The sequence below is a fragment of the Choloepus didactylus genome, chromosome 2, assembly GCF_015220235.1.
Source record: "Choloepus didactylus isolate mChoDid1 chromosome 2, mChoDid1.pri, whole genome shotgun sequence".
NCBI lineage: Eukaryota > Metazoa > Chordata > Mammalia > Pilosa > Megalonychidae > Choloepus > Choloepus didactylus.
In genome coordinates this window covers 195,488,349-195,500,764 of record NC_051308.1, presented here as the reverse complement: position 1 = coordinate 195,500,764, position 12,416 = coordinate 195,488,349, and the positions used below count along the sequence as shown (strand labels likewise).

The 12,416-nt window shown below is 42.2% G+C and overlaps 1 protein-coding gene across 3 annotated transcripts in view; it reads right to left on the bottom strand.

Annotated features, from left to right (window-relative positions):
* Positions 1 to 8,073: 8,073 nt before the first annotated feature.
* The window catches only part of RAB3B (RAB3B, member RAS oncogene family), a 62,124-nt gene continuing 57,781 nt past the window's right edge, over positions 8,074 to 12,416 (bottom strand). For all 3 annotated transcript variants that reach the window (XM_037827242.1, XM_037827240.1, XM_037827241.1), the window contains exon 5: positions 8,074 to 11,673. In XM_037827242.1, coding sequence (XP_037683170.1) covers positions 11,486 to 11,673 — 188 coding nt within the window. In that variant the 3' untranslated portion in view covers positions 8,074 to 11,485. The remainder of the gene's footprint in view (positions 11,674 to 12,416) is intronic.

The window sequence follows — 12,416 nt, the reverse complement described above, 5'->3', positions numbered from 1 at the left end:
AGGGAAAGGATTTCCCACCACATAAATGACTGGGATGGGTACAGAACTGGACTGAAAGCCCCACCTGCTTTGACTGAGTATACTTTTTTTCTTGGGGGGGGGTGAGGAGGAGGAGTGGGTTCTGCCCCTCCCTGGAAGTCCAGTGCTGTCTGCATTTTGTTTCATTTTCCTGTTGACTCACCACCTTCCCTCCTGCTGAGGAACCTTGTTCCAACATGCTGTCCAACTGTGTATCCTAACCCCATGTTGGGAGCTAATACTGAGCTAGGTTTCTGGGAAGCAAAAGCAACTTGTTATGTTTCTCTCTATTCTCCACATCACCAGCACAGAACTAGGACACAGTGGGTCTCTAGAAGGGCACACTGATCAGCTGTCACTGACTTCTTGTAGCATCAGTCCTTCCTCCTCCATGAAGCCTTCCCTGATTGCTTTAGTCCACCCTGATCTCACCCTTTTCTGAGTCCACCACGAACTACTGCTTTATGTTATAGCTTTTGTTTCACTGGTGCTGGACCTATTTTCCCAGTTCCTTTCTAAGATCTCAGAATCTAGGATCATGCCCTTTGTTTTTTTGTTTGTTTTTTTATTGTTGTTGTTTGTTTTGTTTTGTTTTGCCCTTTGTTTTTGTTGTCTCTTCCCAAAGGTCTTAGCACAAACTCAGGGAAGAGAACTCCATGAATGATGCATAGTCCATATGAACTTTAATATGTATATCAATGTCCAGTACAATGAAGGAAGGAGATACATTAAGAAAATCCAATTTATATCAATAAAACATGGAACAAGGAGACACTGCAGATATTTGCAAATGAGATCGTCTCTCTTGCTACTGTATATATCCCTATATATCCATACATCTCTCTGAATTTGTACAAACTCACAACATCACATGACATTTCATATTTCATGTTATTGAGAGAGATGTCAGTGTACAAAACACAGGAAGAATAAAAAAGCATGAGAATATCTGCTTAGCTGGAATCTGATGGGGAGAGATGTGAGAGTTATTATTCCTCTCTCCATTCAGTCCTATAGAGAGACAACTTAAGTTTTTCCTAATTGTTCCTCCTGAGGAATTCTGCTCAGCCTGTTGTGGTACATCTCCTAGGTTGGCATGAAACCAGCCCAGTCCCTGGTTGAATAAATTAGAAAGAGCAATTGGGAGAATACAAGACCATGTGCAAGCTGAATAAGGAGATTTTTTTCTCTGTGACTGCAGAGACCATGTACCCTGCCTCTGTGATATGAGGAGAGTCTCTGCTGCTCAACCACGCTCCAGGGTTTAATTTTGTCTGCCCCTTCTGGGTCCCAACCTCTTCACAGTTCATGGCTCTATTCACCCAATCTCGGTATGCACTGTCTTATTCTCCTTGGCTTCTTCTGGAAGTTTCTCTGAAGCCAACCAAACCTTTTGGTAGGACATGTTGGTCCTGATATTTCTAGGTGAGGCTAGGTCCTTGGGACAAAACTGCAGGGTGAGGGAAGAGAAGGGGATCCTTGGGAGTGGATCCAGGAGAGGTATGCTTAGTTTCATTCTAGGATGAATGCCACTTACACCCCAGACCCTCACAATGGCTCCATCTTATAGGTCCACAACATTTCACAGTTTATAAATGCACTTTTATTTGGCTCTCATAACTATTTTGTGAATCAGGCAAGACTATTAATATCATTTTATAGATGAAAATATGTTATGTCCAAGGTCACATAGCTATTATGGCAGGGTCAGGACCCAAACCCAGGTCTCCAGAATCCGAGTTTTCTGAGCATTGGAGGGCAACTCTAACAGAGTTTCCAAGATACTCGAAACTCTCATTTGTGGCTCATTCCTCATGCCTGGATACTGGTTTGGGGGGAAAGGGGGAAGTACATGAGGTGCCATACCATTAGGTGTTTGGTGGCAACCCCTACTTCATACCTTTAAGCCAGCCCAATAAGATCATGCACCACAGCTGTTCAAGGTTGATTCTACTCTGATCCACTTTCCCAGTCCAGGCTCCATCTCCTATTTAATAAATAATCCCCCTTCGATTGCTCCTTTGCTCAAGGTGTTTACATTTGCTCTCTCCAGCCTTTGGTTCTTAGCCTCTTACAAAGATCCTAGATTGGATTTACCTCCCTGACTGTGCCTGATTTTGCTGATTTCAGGTAGTACAATCGTCAGCATCACGTTTGGTTCCTACTGTGTATGCTAGGCACTGCACTGAGGGCTTCACACCCATTTTCGCATTTAATTCTCTCAACAACATCATGAGGTAGGTACTATTTTCCCATTTACATATGAAGGAACTGAGGCTCAGAGAATAATTTGCCTAAAGTTACACAATTGGATAGTGATGGAGACCCAAGTTTTGAACCCAGATCCGTATGACTCCAAGTCCTATGCTCTTAACCACTCTGCCATCCTACCTTCTCATAACTCATCCTGTGGTCTGATGTTTGGAGGAATTTGGAGATAGTTCAGCACAAGCAAACCTCTCAGCTCTTTATTTGCCAGGCTTCCAGCTGCATGACAGAATTTGTCATCAGAAAGATCTTGCCCAGCTCAGCTCTGGCACATGCTTCGTGCTTGATAAATTAAGTTTCCCTTGAATCAGAATGTTATTTCTGGCTCTTAAACACAGCTGACTGTATCTCTTCTCAAACACATGTCTGTGCTCTATCCTCAACAGGTCCTCTCAGAGATTCTTATTTTGACTCTTCCCCTTTAGTGATCTCTGGCTTGGAGCAGGCAGTCATGGCACAGCCAGATGCAATTAATTGCTAAGATGCTTTCTGACAACCTCAGAAACCAGGGCCACAAGCCTGGCTGAGTGAAGAGTGGATCACACAGCCTTGGTTGTTTTCACTGAATACAAGAAGAAAGAGGCTTTCATAATTAAAAGATTCCAGCCAGAATTCTGTTTGCCATTTACAGGCCTCACGGAAAATTGGCATAGACTCACAGAGTGTTGATGCCAAGAGGGGCATTTAGAAACCATCTGGTCCAAGCTCCTAAAGCCCAGAGATGGTGGGTGTCTTAAACAAGGTTGCACAGACTATTAGCTTTATCCCAGTCCATTGTTAAACCCCAGGAAGAGATGCATTAGAACCTGAAGGTAGATAGCAATCCTAGTCACTCACCTCAGGGACTTGCGAGTTTACTTTGCCCTCCATTAGCCTTTCTATGAAATGATTTTGCACCAAGCCAAGGGTAGTTTTTCATTCAAGTCTCCTGTAGACTTCCTATTTGGGTTTTTTCTATTTGGAAGAGAAGCAGATAAAAGCATATGCCACACAACTCAGTCCAGTCAATGATGGATTCTCAAGATGGTGGGTGTCACCAAGAAGGCTGAGAAATAGGAACAGATGTAGAGAAAAGAGTGGCAGTGGTGTTAGCTGTCTTTTTTAACTTCTGAAGACCTGGGAAGCCAAGACTCTGTATGGACTAGTGACCCCTCATCAGTGTTCATGGAGGACTGCTTCTCATCTTGAGAAATCTCTCTTCTCATGCATTCAGATTCAAGAAGATAAAATGGTGAAGAGGTTAGGCTTTTTTCCATATTGTATACAGTATTGATCACAAAGTCCATGGAAGTAAGATTTTCTGAAAGATCAGTTTTTAAAAATTATGATTACTGCACTTTGGCACTGGAAGGATGTATAAAGAAGAAAACAGAACGAAAGAGGGGAAAATACATGTTTGCTTGCAAGTAATAAGAACCTAACTCCAAGGCTAAAGGGGGGCTTTATTAAAAAAATAAACTGAGGCATCTAACAGAGTCAAAGGAGAAAGTGACCAGTTGTGCTGGTTTGAAGCTGTTGTGTACCCCAGAAAATGCCAGTTTCTTTTAATCCATTCCTGTGGGTACAGACCTATTGTGGGTGGGAACTTTTGATTAAGTTGTTTCAATTGAGATGTGACCCAGCCGATTCAAGGTGGGTCTTAATCCTTTACTTGAGTCCAAATATGAGAGGATAAAGGGCAGAGACATCTGGAGAGAGCTGAGAGAAAAAAATGCCCCAGAGATGAAACCAAGAGAGGGCCTGCAGGACAAAGGGTGGAAGCCACAGGAACCAGAGCTGAAAACAATGAAACCCAGGAGGGAAGGACCAGCAGACGGCGGCCATGTGCCTTTCCACGTGACAGAGGGATCCCAGATACCAGCAGCCTTTCTTCAGAGACAGTATCCTCTTGTTGATGCCTTAATTTGGACATTTTCATGGCCTTAGACTTGTAAAACTGTAAGCTAATAAACCCCCTTTGTAAAAGACAACCCATTTCTTGTATATTGCATTTTGGCAGCTTTAGCAAACTGAAACTTTGCTAAGCCCCAAGAAGCCAAGATCAGGCCCTGCAGAGCCCAGGACACACTCTCATCTTATGTCCATGTTTCTCTCTGTGTGATGACCTGGTTTTTCTTACCGCACACCAGCATTCTACACATGGGTTGGAGATAGACCAATAGCTTTAAAGCAAAAATCTTCACATATTTGCCCCTGAAAAGAGAATAGCTCCAGTTAAAAAATTCTAGGGCTGGCCCAGTTTGACCACGTATTCCCTTTACAGATAGTTTTCACTAGAATCCCCTGGTTTGGGTGACACAGTAGTGATACTACAAAAAAAGAGGTTGCTATTTCCAGGAGAAATGGGGGAAGGAGTGCTAAGTAAACAAATAAACAAACAAAATAACTATTACAGGAAATGATTTACTAGTGGTCATATAGCAAGTTAGAGGCAGATTCAGGGCTAGAAACAGAATCAATAAAATAATAATTATTAACAATAATGAAAGACTCTGGATTGTTTAAATGAGCAGTATTGAACTAAACCACAGTGTTACTAAGCTGCCTATTTATATTAATTTTTTTTATATTTTTAAAATACTACTGCTGTTGTGTGGAGGATAGACCATAGGGGAGCAAGTGTGTGAGTAAGGAAACAAGTTAGGGGTTCTGTTTTAACTCTCTAGGGCTTGGACCAGGCTCATGGCAGTGAAATGGAGAAAAGTGGGAAGATTTAAAATATATTTTAGAAGTACAACCACAGGACTTGTGGCTAGATTAGATGTAGGCGCTAAGAAAAAGAGAAAAATCCAGAATTAAGCATGTAACCCAAGTTTTTCTGAAGACTGGAGTTGAAACAAGTTTAAGGCAGAATCAAGAGCTCTAATTTGAACATATTAAGTTTGAGACATGGAGCTGTCTAGTAAGTACTTGGATATCCATATCATTACCAAAGATTTGGCATTTAAAGACTTGGGACTTCTGAAATACTTAGGCTCCTACCTGAGACTCTATAAAAGTTTCGCTAAGTGTATTTTTCAGAAACTGAACTCCACCAGTGTTCCTATGCCAATCAAGTCCTAAAACCCAGAGGCAACAGCCTCTTTAAGAACATCAACCTGATCCAGCCTCCTTACTCATAATTTCAACACCCCTTTTCAATATGAACAAGTTAGGATGGTCACTGCCTAGACACTCCTGAAGATCAAGAAAGTGATTAAACAAGAGGAAGTGGTAGCAACAGACAAAATAGGATTTAACAATAACTGAAATGATGGAACTGTAACCCACAACATTCTTTGAAATTTGCTCTATAGCTACTCATTAAACTGTACTTTCAAAGTTAACACCTTTCAGTATACATCTTATATTTCACAATAAGTAAATAACTGAAACTGTGGAAATGTAACCCATAACATTCTTTGAAATTACCTATATAACCACTTGTTAAATCATACTTGGAAAGTTATCACCTTTCTGTATATATGTTATATATCACAATAAGGGAATAACTGAAATAGTGGAACTGTAACCCATAACATTCTTTGAAATTTGCTCTCTAACTACTTGTTAAATCATACTTTGAAAGTTATCACTGTTCTTTATATATGTTAAATTTCACAATATAAAAATGTATTTAAAATTTTTTTTAAAAAATAAAGACTTGGGACTAGACAAGGTAAACAAGGAAGAGAGTATAGCTAGAGCAGAGGGCCCAACTTTTCTATGAGACATCTTTTCTGCATATACTGAATCCCACTGGGCCTCAGGCCAGCAACTTCAGGTGGGAATCACAACCATTATCTACAATGAATCCCATGGAATGAGAAACCAGACTCATTCTTCAGGGGTAGCTAAGAAGTAACCAAATGAATTGTTTAACAAGGATCAAAACTTGTCCATCCAGATGAATCCTGATTCTTCCAAAGCAGACCCTTTGGACAACTAAACAAATGATGAGACTACAGGCCATAAAAATAATAAATAATATTTTCCCTGCTTAAAAACCATTTTGACACATCTCTTTGGAGTTATCTTCAGAGCCAGGTTTTAAGACCCAGGAAAATTTACCAGACTTAGCTTCAGATGACTTAGGGTTGCCCCACCATCAAGAGATGGCATCTATTTCTCCACCCCTTAAAGTTGGACTTGGCCAGGTGATTTGCATTAGTCAGTGGGTCATTAGCAAACATGACCCAAGTGGAGACTTGCAAAGTGTTCCTGTGTTGGAGCATGCCCTCTCTTGCTGTTGGGAAACTTCCACTACCATGTGAACGAGTCTGAGCAGCCTTCTGGAGGATGAGACTATGTGGAGAGAGGCCTCAACCATCACAGGCTTCTCAGTTGGGACCCCAGATATATGAATAAAGTCATCCCAGACCATCTAGCTTCAGCCAGAATGACCTAGCCAACCCACAGAATCTTGAGAAATAATAAATGTTTGTTATTTTAAGCCACTCAGTTTTGGAGTGGTGTATGTCCCTCAGGGGACAACAATTATCTCTGAACCAGGAGGCCTAAAAATATTTCACAGGTATTTTCTCCCACTCCTGGTTTTTCTGGGGAATTTGCATTTGATCAGCCATCTAGGGTTTGAACTAAAAGATGAAATCTTAGTTGAAGAATGTAAAGCAATGGCCAGTGGGTAGTGAAGATTTTGTGGGCAGTGGAGTTCCCTAGGGCTCTACAAAAGTAATTCATACATACTGTTATGCGTTCCCACAGCACCATGTACCTTTCCTTCAGAGGACTTGGTAATTATATTTGGGTGCATATTTAACACTGCCTAGACTATAATATGATCTATTAGACTATAAAATTCATGAAGGCAAGGACTATGTCTAATTTGCCAAGATTGTATCCTGGCACATACTAGATAGGCGTTTGTGACTAATTGAATGAATAAATTTGAGTTTTGCCTACTTCATATAAGGGATCCAGGCCTTAAAAAATTTCACTTAGCATTATTTGTATTTCATGGGCAGTCTTCTCTTTCCTGCACTCCCAGTCACAGTCTGCTCTGGAGTGCCATCTATGGCAGGTTCTCAGATGTGTGTTTGGGATGGAGAAGCTGAAATTGATGTGATCTCAGAACACTGGTTGCTGTAATTCCTTCCCCTTTCCCCAAACTGTTGGCAAACAAACTCAAACACTCCTCAGGACACTCCAGGAGCTTTGGGGCAGGAGCATGTAAAATGAATGGAGAGTCATGTCTGGGAGATGATCATATCATCCTGTGGATGTTACAAGGCTGCAGTCATAAAGCAATTGTGAAACCAGAATCCCAGCTGAGGTTATTTACTCTGAGAATTCTTGGGAGTCTGTCCCTACCACTACTCCATCTACCCCTTCTCTGAGAGACAATCAGAAGAGGAAGATTGAAAAAGCATAAGTCAGACAGAGATTGGGTTGAAATGATATTAGTGGGTGACTTGGGCACATTAACTTTTCCAAGGCTCAGTTTTCTTGCCCATCAAATTGGAATAATGTTTCAGAGATAGTGCCTCCATTAGACTATAGGCACTTTACAGGCAGGGATAATTTTTTTTCATGTGTATATTTATCTCGTGTTTATAGTGGTATGCCAGGTCCATCATAGATACTCAGAATAGGTGAATTTCTTAGTAGAGGTGACCCATGACTTAGTACTCTCAGAGGGACCTTAGGAAATTTTCTCCCCATTTCTGGACTTCAACCTTCTCTATTGTAAAATGAGGAGCCTGGACAAGATCTTCTCTAACTTCCCTCTAGATCTGCTATTCAATGAGTCTGTGACCATTCAATTCACTCTCTCCCATTGCTGCTCCTAGAAGTTATTAATGCTACAGACTGAGGAGACAACAAGAAGTCACAAATCACTTTGTATTTACAGACACACATGCATTTAAAACAGATTCTGTAAATAGCTACAATACTGTATTGCACTTTTTGCCCACTTTTGCTTCTTCAGAGGTCAAGAGTTTTTGGATGGTTTAGCAAGATGAAAACTCGGACAAGTTGCCACTAACATATATTACGCAGCTTGAACCTTGGTGGCTAATTGTACTACCAATGTGATTGATGAACACTGTGCTGTAATCAGCAGGAGGCCATTGCCTTCCACTCAGCAGAAACAGGTCACAGAGCAGGGAGGGGAGAGTGCCATCTAACAGGCAGGTCTGTTTGTATGTGTTGCTCAGTAGAACATTTTGCCACTGTAACATTTACCTCTTGATTCCATCTGTTGTGAAAAATGCTTGCTTCCTTGAATTGGCTCCTGAGTTTTAAAGAATTTGACAGTTTTTAAGTTTAAAAAAGAAATCAATCTTTGCCTGGATATTCAGTAGGAGACAAAAGATTATTGGATATAGGTACTAAAATATCCAGGGTTCATGAGAACTCTGTCTGAATTCCTAATACTAGGTTATATAGGTGTAAAGCTGTGTGGTGATACACTGCCCAGAAAAATAGTAATTATCCCTGACACTGTCTGAGACTTTACAGTGCAAAAAGCACATCCGGAACCTCTGCCCCGTGAAGAGACCTTATTCTTCCATGGTCAGAGAAGTTAATCAAGTCACTCCTCCAAAATGCCCCACTGCTGGAGTATGGAGGAGGCTCAAAGCACAGCTTGGGAGCCAAGCATTGCCTGAAAGAGTTGGATACAAGGAAAGCCAACACTTGGCCCTGAGAAGCACCAGGCACTTTTTGTTCAGGTCCATGGCACCTGTTGCTTCAGATATTGACTCTGCTATGTCAGATATCCATCATTTCAGATTAGCCTGAGTACTTGAGCAATTTGTTAACAGATTAGAGACATGGATCTTTGCTCCAGTGGACTTGGAATCTGGTGGCCCTGGGATTAAATCCTATCATGGCCTGAACACTCGCTAGCTATGCAATCTTGACTACATCTTTTACCTCTTTGGATCTCAGTTTATAAGAGGTGCAGTTTAGAACGTAGTTAAGAGCACAGACTTTGGAGTCTACTGCCTAGAGTTCAACCGCAGAACTATCATTTACTCATTATGTGACCTTAGTCAAGTTAGAAAACCTCTTTTTACTTTCATTTCCTCATTTTTAAATGAGGTTGATTATAGTGCCTCCCTCACAAAGATGTTGCGAAGATAAATGAGTTAGTAGGCGTAGAGTTCTTGAAACAATGCCTGGCACATAGTAAGCATATTAGTGTTAGAATAATATTGGAGTGATAATCCCTACATTCGGGTTTATTTTGTTGATCAATTGAAATGATGAGGGTAAAAATATGAATCACAGAGTTATTAGTGCTGGAAGGAATCTTAAAAAGCATCCAAATAAATCCCTTCATTTTATAAGTAGGGAAATTGAGACTCGGAGAGGGAGAATAATTTGTCCAGGCTCACACTTGATTTAATGGCAGGTGCAGGTCTCCTGATTCCTAGTCCAAAGCTCTGTCACCTGCACTGCACCAAAGAAAGCAACATCTCCACTGGGATGACTCTGGATGGTCCTTTTATTTCACTGTTGGACCTGTCGCTAGTTCATGGACTCTCCTAGGACAATGAGCTACATTTGAAATGGAGAGAAAACTGGGGAGAGACACCTACCCCCAACTTTTTAAATGGCATCTCTGTGCAGGGGGAGGCTGGGGACCAGGCCTGGGTGGAAAGATTTTCAGAGAATCATTGCTAGTTCCATATCATTATTTTAGCTAAAAACCAAACATGTGCCCATGTCCAAGCAAGCTAGAATCCAGATCTAATCCATTCAGTTTGTTTCTGGTCTCAGAGTTTCTTTTTTCTTGTTCATACTCTTTCTTTCTTCCTCTTTTTCTCTTTCTTTCTTTTCCTTTGTCCCCAGGTGTTTAATTAAAGTTCCACATCTGGCTCTCTGGTAGAAACTAAAGTTTCACTTTAGTTCAGCTTTCATGATTTTTTCAGGGTCATGCCCCCTTAGATTTATTCTGCTTTGAATCACATTTCCCAGGTTGGACCACTCACAAGTGACTGAAAGATGGACTGGAGGAAAGGAGAAGGATAGGCAGATGGAATCAGGGCTATTTGACCTAGAGAAAAGGCAGGCCCCAGGGGGGTCATCATTCCTGTCCTCAGATCTTTAAGGGTGTCACAAGGCAGAGGGAGTACAAACTGTGGAGTTGCTGACAGCAGAACTGGTACAAATGGGGTGGGACAAGGGAGAAGAGTTTCTAGGAGGCCGATTTCTACTTCTAGCAAGGAAAACTTTCAGATCTTTCTTTGGAGCTGCTCAAGGAGGGTGTGAGCAATGAGCTCCCTCCCCGTCTGGATTTGGTTGAGAGGCCTGACAACCACTTGTCAGAGATACGAAGATAGGAATTGACTAGTTGATCCAGGTAAATTTGAGGATCTTACCCTCCAACTCTAAAATTTTCAGATTACAGGAGTCTAAGAAACAATGACCAATTGTTTGGAATTCTCACAGCTTAAGGACCAGCTGGAAAGCAGCAAAATCAGAAATTCATGACCTGTTTCTTTATCTTGCCTGTGTGTGTGCGTCTTGCCTGTGTGTGTGCGTGCGTGTGTTTTCCTTTTTCTTCGTCTTTCTTGAGCTCACTTGCTTGCTCTTTCATATAGCAGGAACCTTTGACATTTTGCAGGGGATAATCTTTTTCGTCTATGCATGTTTCTGACTCAGCCTCTGCTCCTTCAGCATCATTAGAGAGTCTGAGCTCTCTGGAGATTAGCTCTGGCCTGTCACCACAGCAACTGCCCAAGCCCTGTGGGCATCCCTGGTAACAGGCCTTGGGCTTTGAGAGCCAAAGCTTTACTTGCCATGAGGGCAAGTCCCACAGGGAGCCTGACATGAAACAAGCATTTTGTGTTTGGGGAGGTTTTCTTTAATAGCATTAGCTGTGCAGGTAGACCTCACTTTACACAGTTGGCCAGACCCTGAAAAATGTGTTTGTGTCAAATTTCGGTAAATGGAGAAAATCTTATTTTAAAGGCAGAAAGGAGTCTAGCTTTTCAACAGGTCCCTGTGGAAAATCCCCTACATAAAATAAAGTCTTCTTTTGTAAAGTGAATCTCCACCCATGTCATGACCTGCGCTGTTAGTCTAGTACTGAGTGTCTGTAAAGCAGGGACCATCTGCAGAGAACCCCAAGGGCAAAAAACAGCATCAGCTCAGCTTGCTGGGAATGGGTGCGGACAGAGTACAATGAGGGAGAAGCGGTGTGGGTGTAGGGCCACAAATGAGGAGAGGTCAGGAGAGTGGGCATTGCCTAGCACGAGCAGTTCTGCTGCAGCAGCGGTGGGGTATCCGAGAGACGTGTGCCCTTGGAAGCGCCCAGCACGGAGGAGTCTGTGTCCAGCGAATCAGACATTTTGTCACAAATGGCATCCACCAGGCGCTCGAAGGCCTGCCTCACACTGATGTTCTCTTTGGCGCTGGCTTCAAAGAAGTCAAACCCTGGGGAGAGAAGAGATGCAGGGTAAGGATGTTTCCCTTAACCTCAGCTAGAACCTCTTTGTGCCCTCGCCCCAGGACTCTGGATTAATACTGCCAGTGCTCAGAAATGATGCAAGGAGGCCTGATTCCATGGGAAGAGGAATCCACTTCAAAGAAACGGTACAGGGCAAGCGTTATGAGCACTTGTTTTAGAGTCAGACAGATTCTGGCTCTACACTGACAAGCTGTGTAACCTGGTCAAGCCACTAGGAGTCAATTCCCTGGCTTGTAAATAGGGATAATCTTATCTCTTATTACCACCTACCTCGTAGAGTTATTTCAAGGATTAAACAAGACAATATATGCAGAGTGTATGGCCCTGTACCTGGCACAGTGCTGGTGGTGGGGGTGGTCAGTGGGTGTTTACTGGAAGAGTGAATAAGTAAATAAGTGTGCACAGCCCTTTACAGTTTCCAAAGCATTTATCATATCCATTCTCATTTGAACCTCATCACCCCTGGATGAAGGGTATCCAGTAGGACCCTCTCCATTTGATTAATGCAGACACTGCTTCTTAGAGAAGTTAAGTGGCTTGCCCAAGATAAGCAAAGCATGAAATACGAGAAGCCCGGACTTTGGCCTTCTAGACCAGGGCCTTTCCTCCTCTCTCCCTGTTTCCCACTCCAGCCTGGCCAGCTCTAGTTTGGGTTCTGGGAGGCACCCTGAAATCCACACTGAATAAGTGACTCTTCACTTGCTCAACA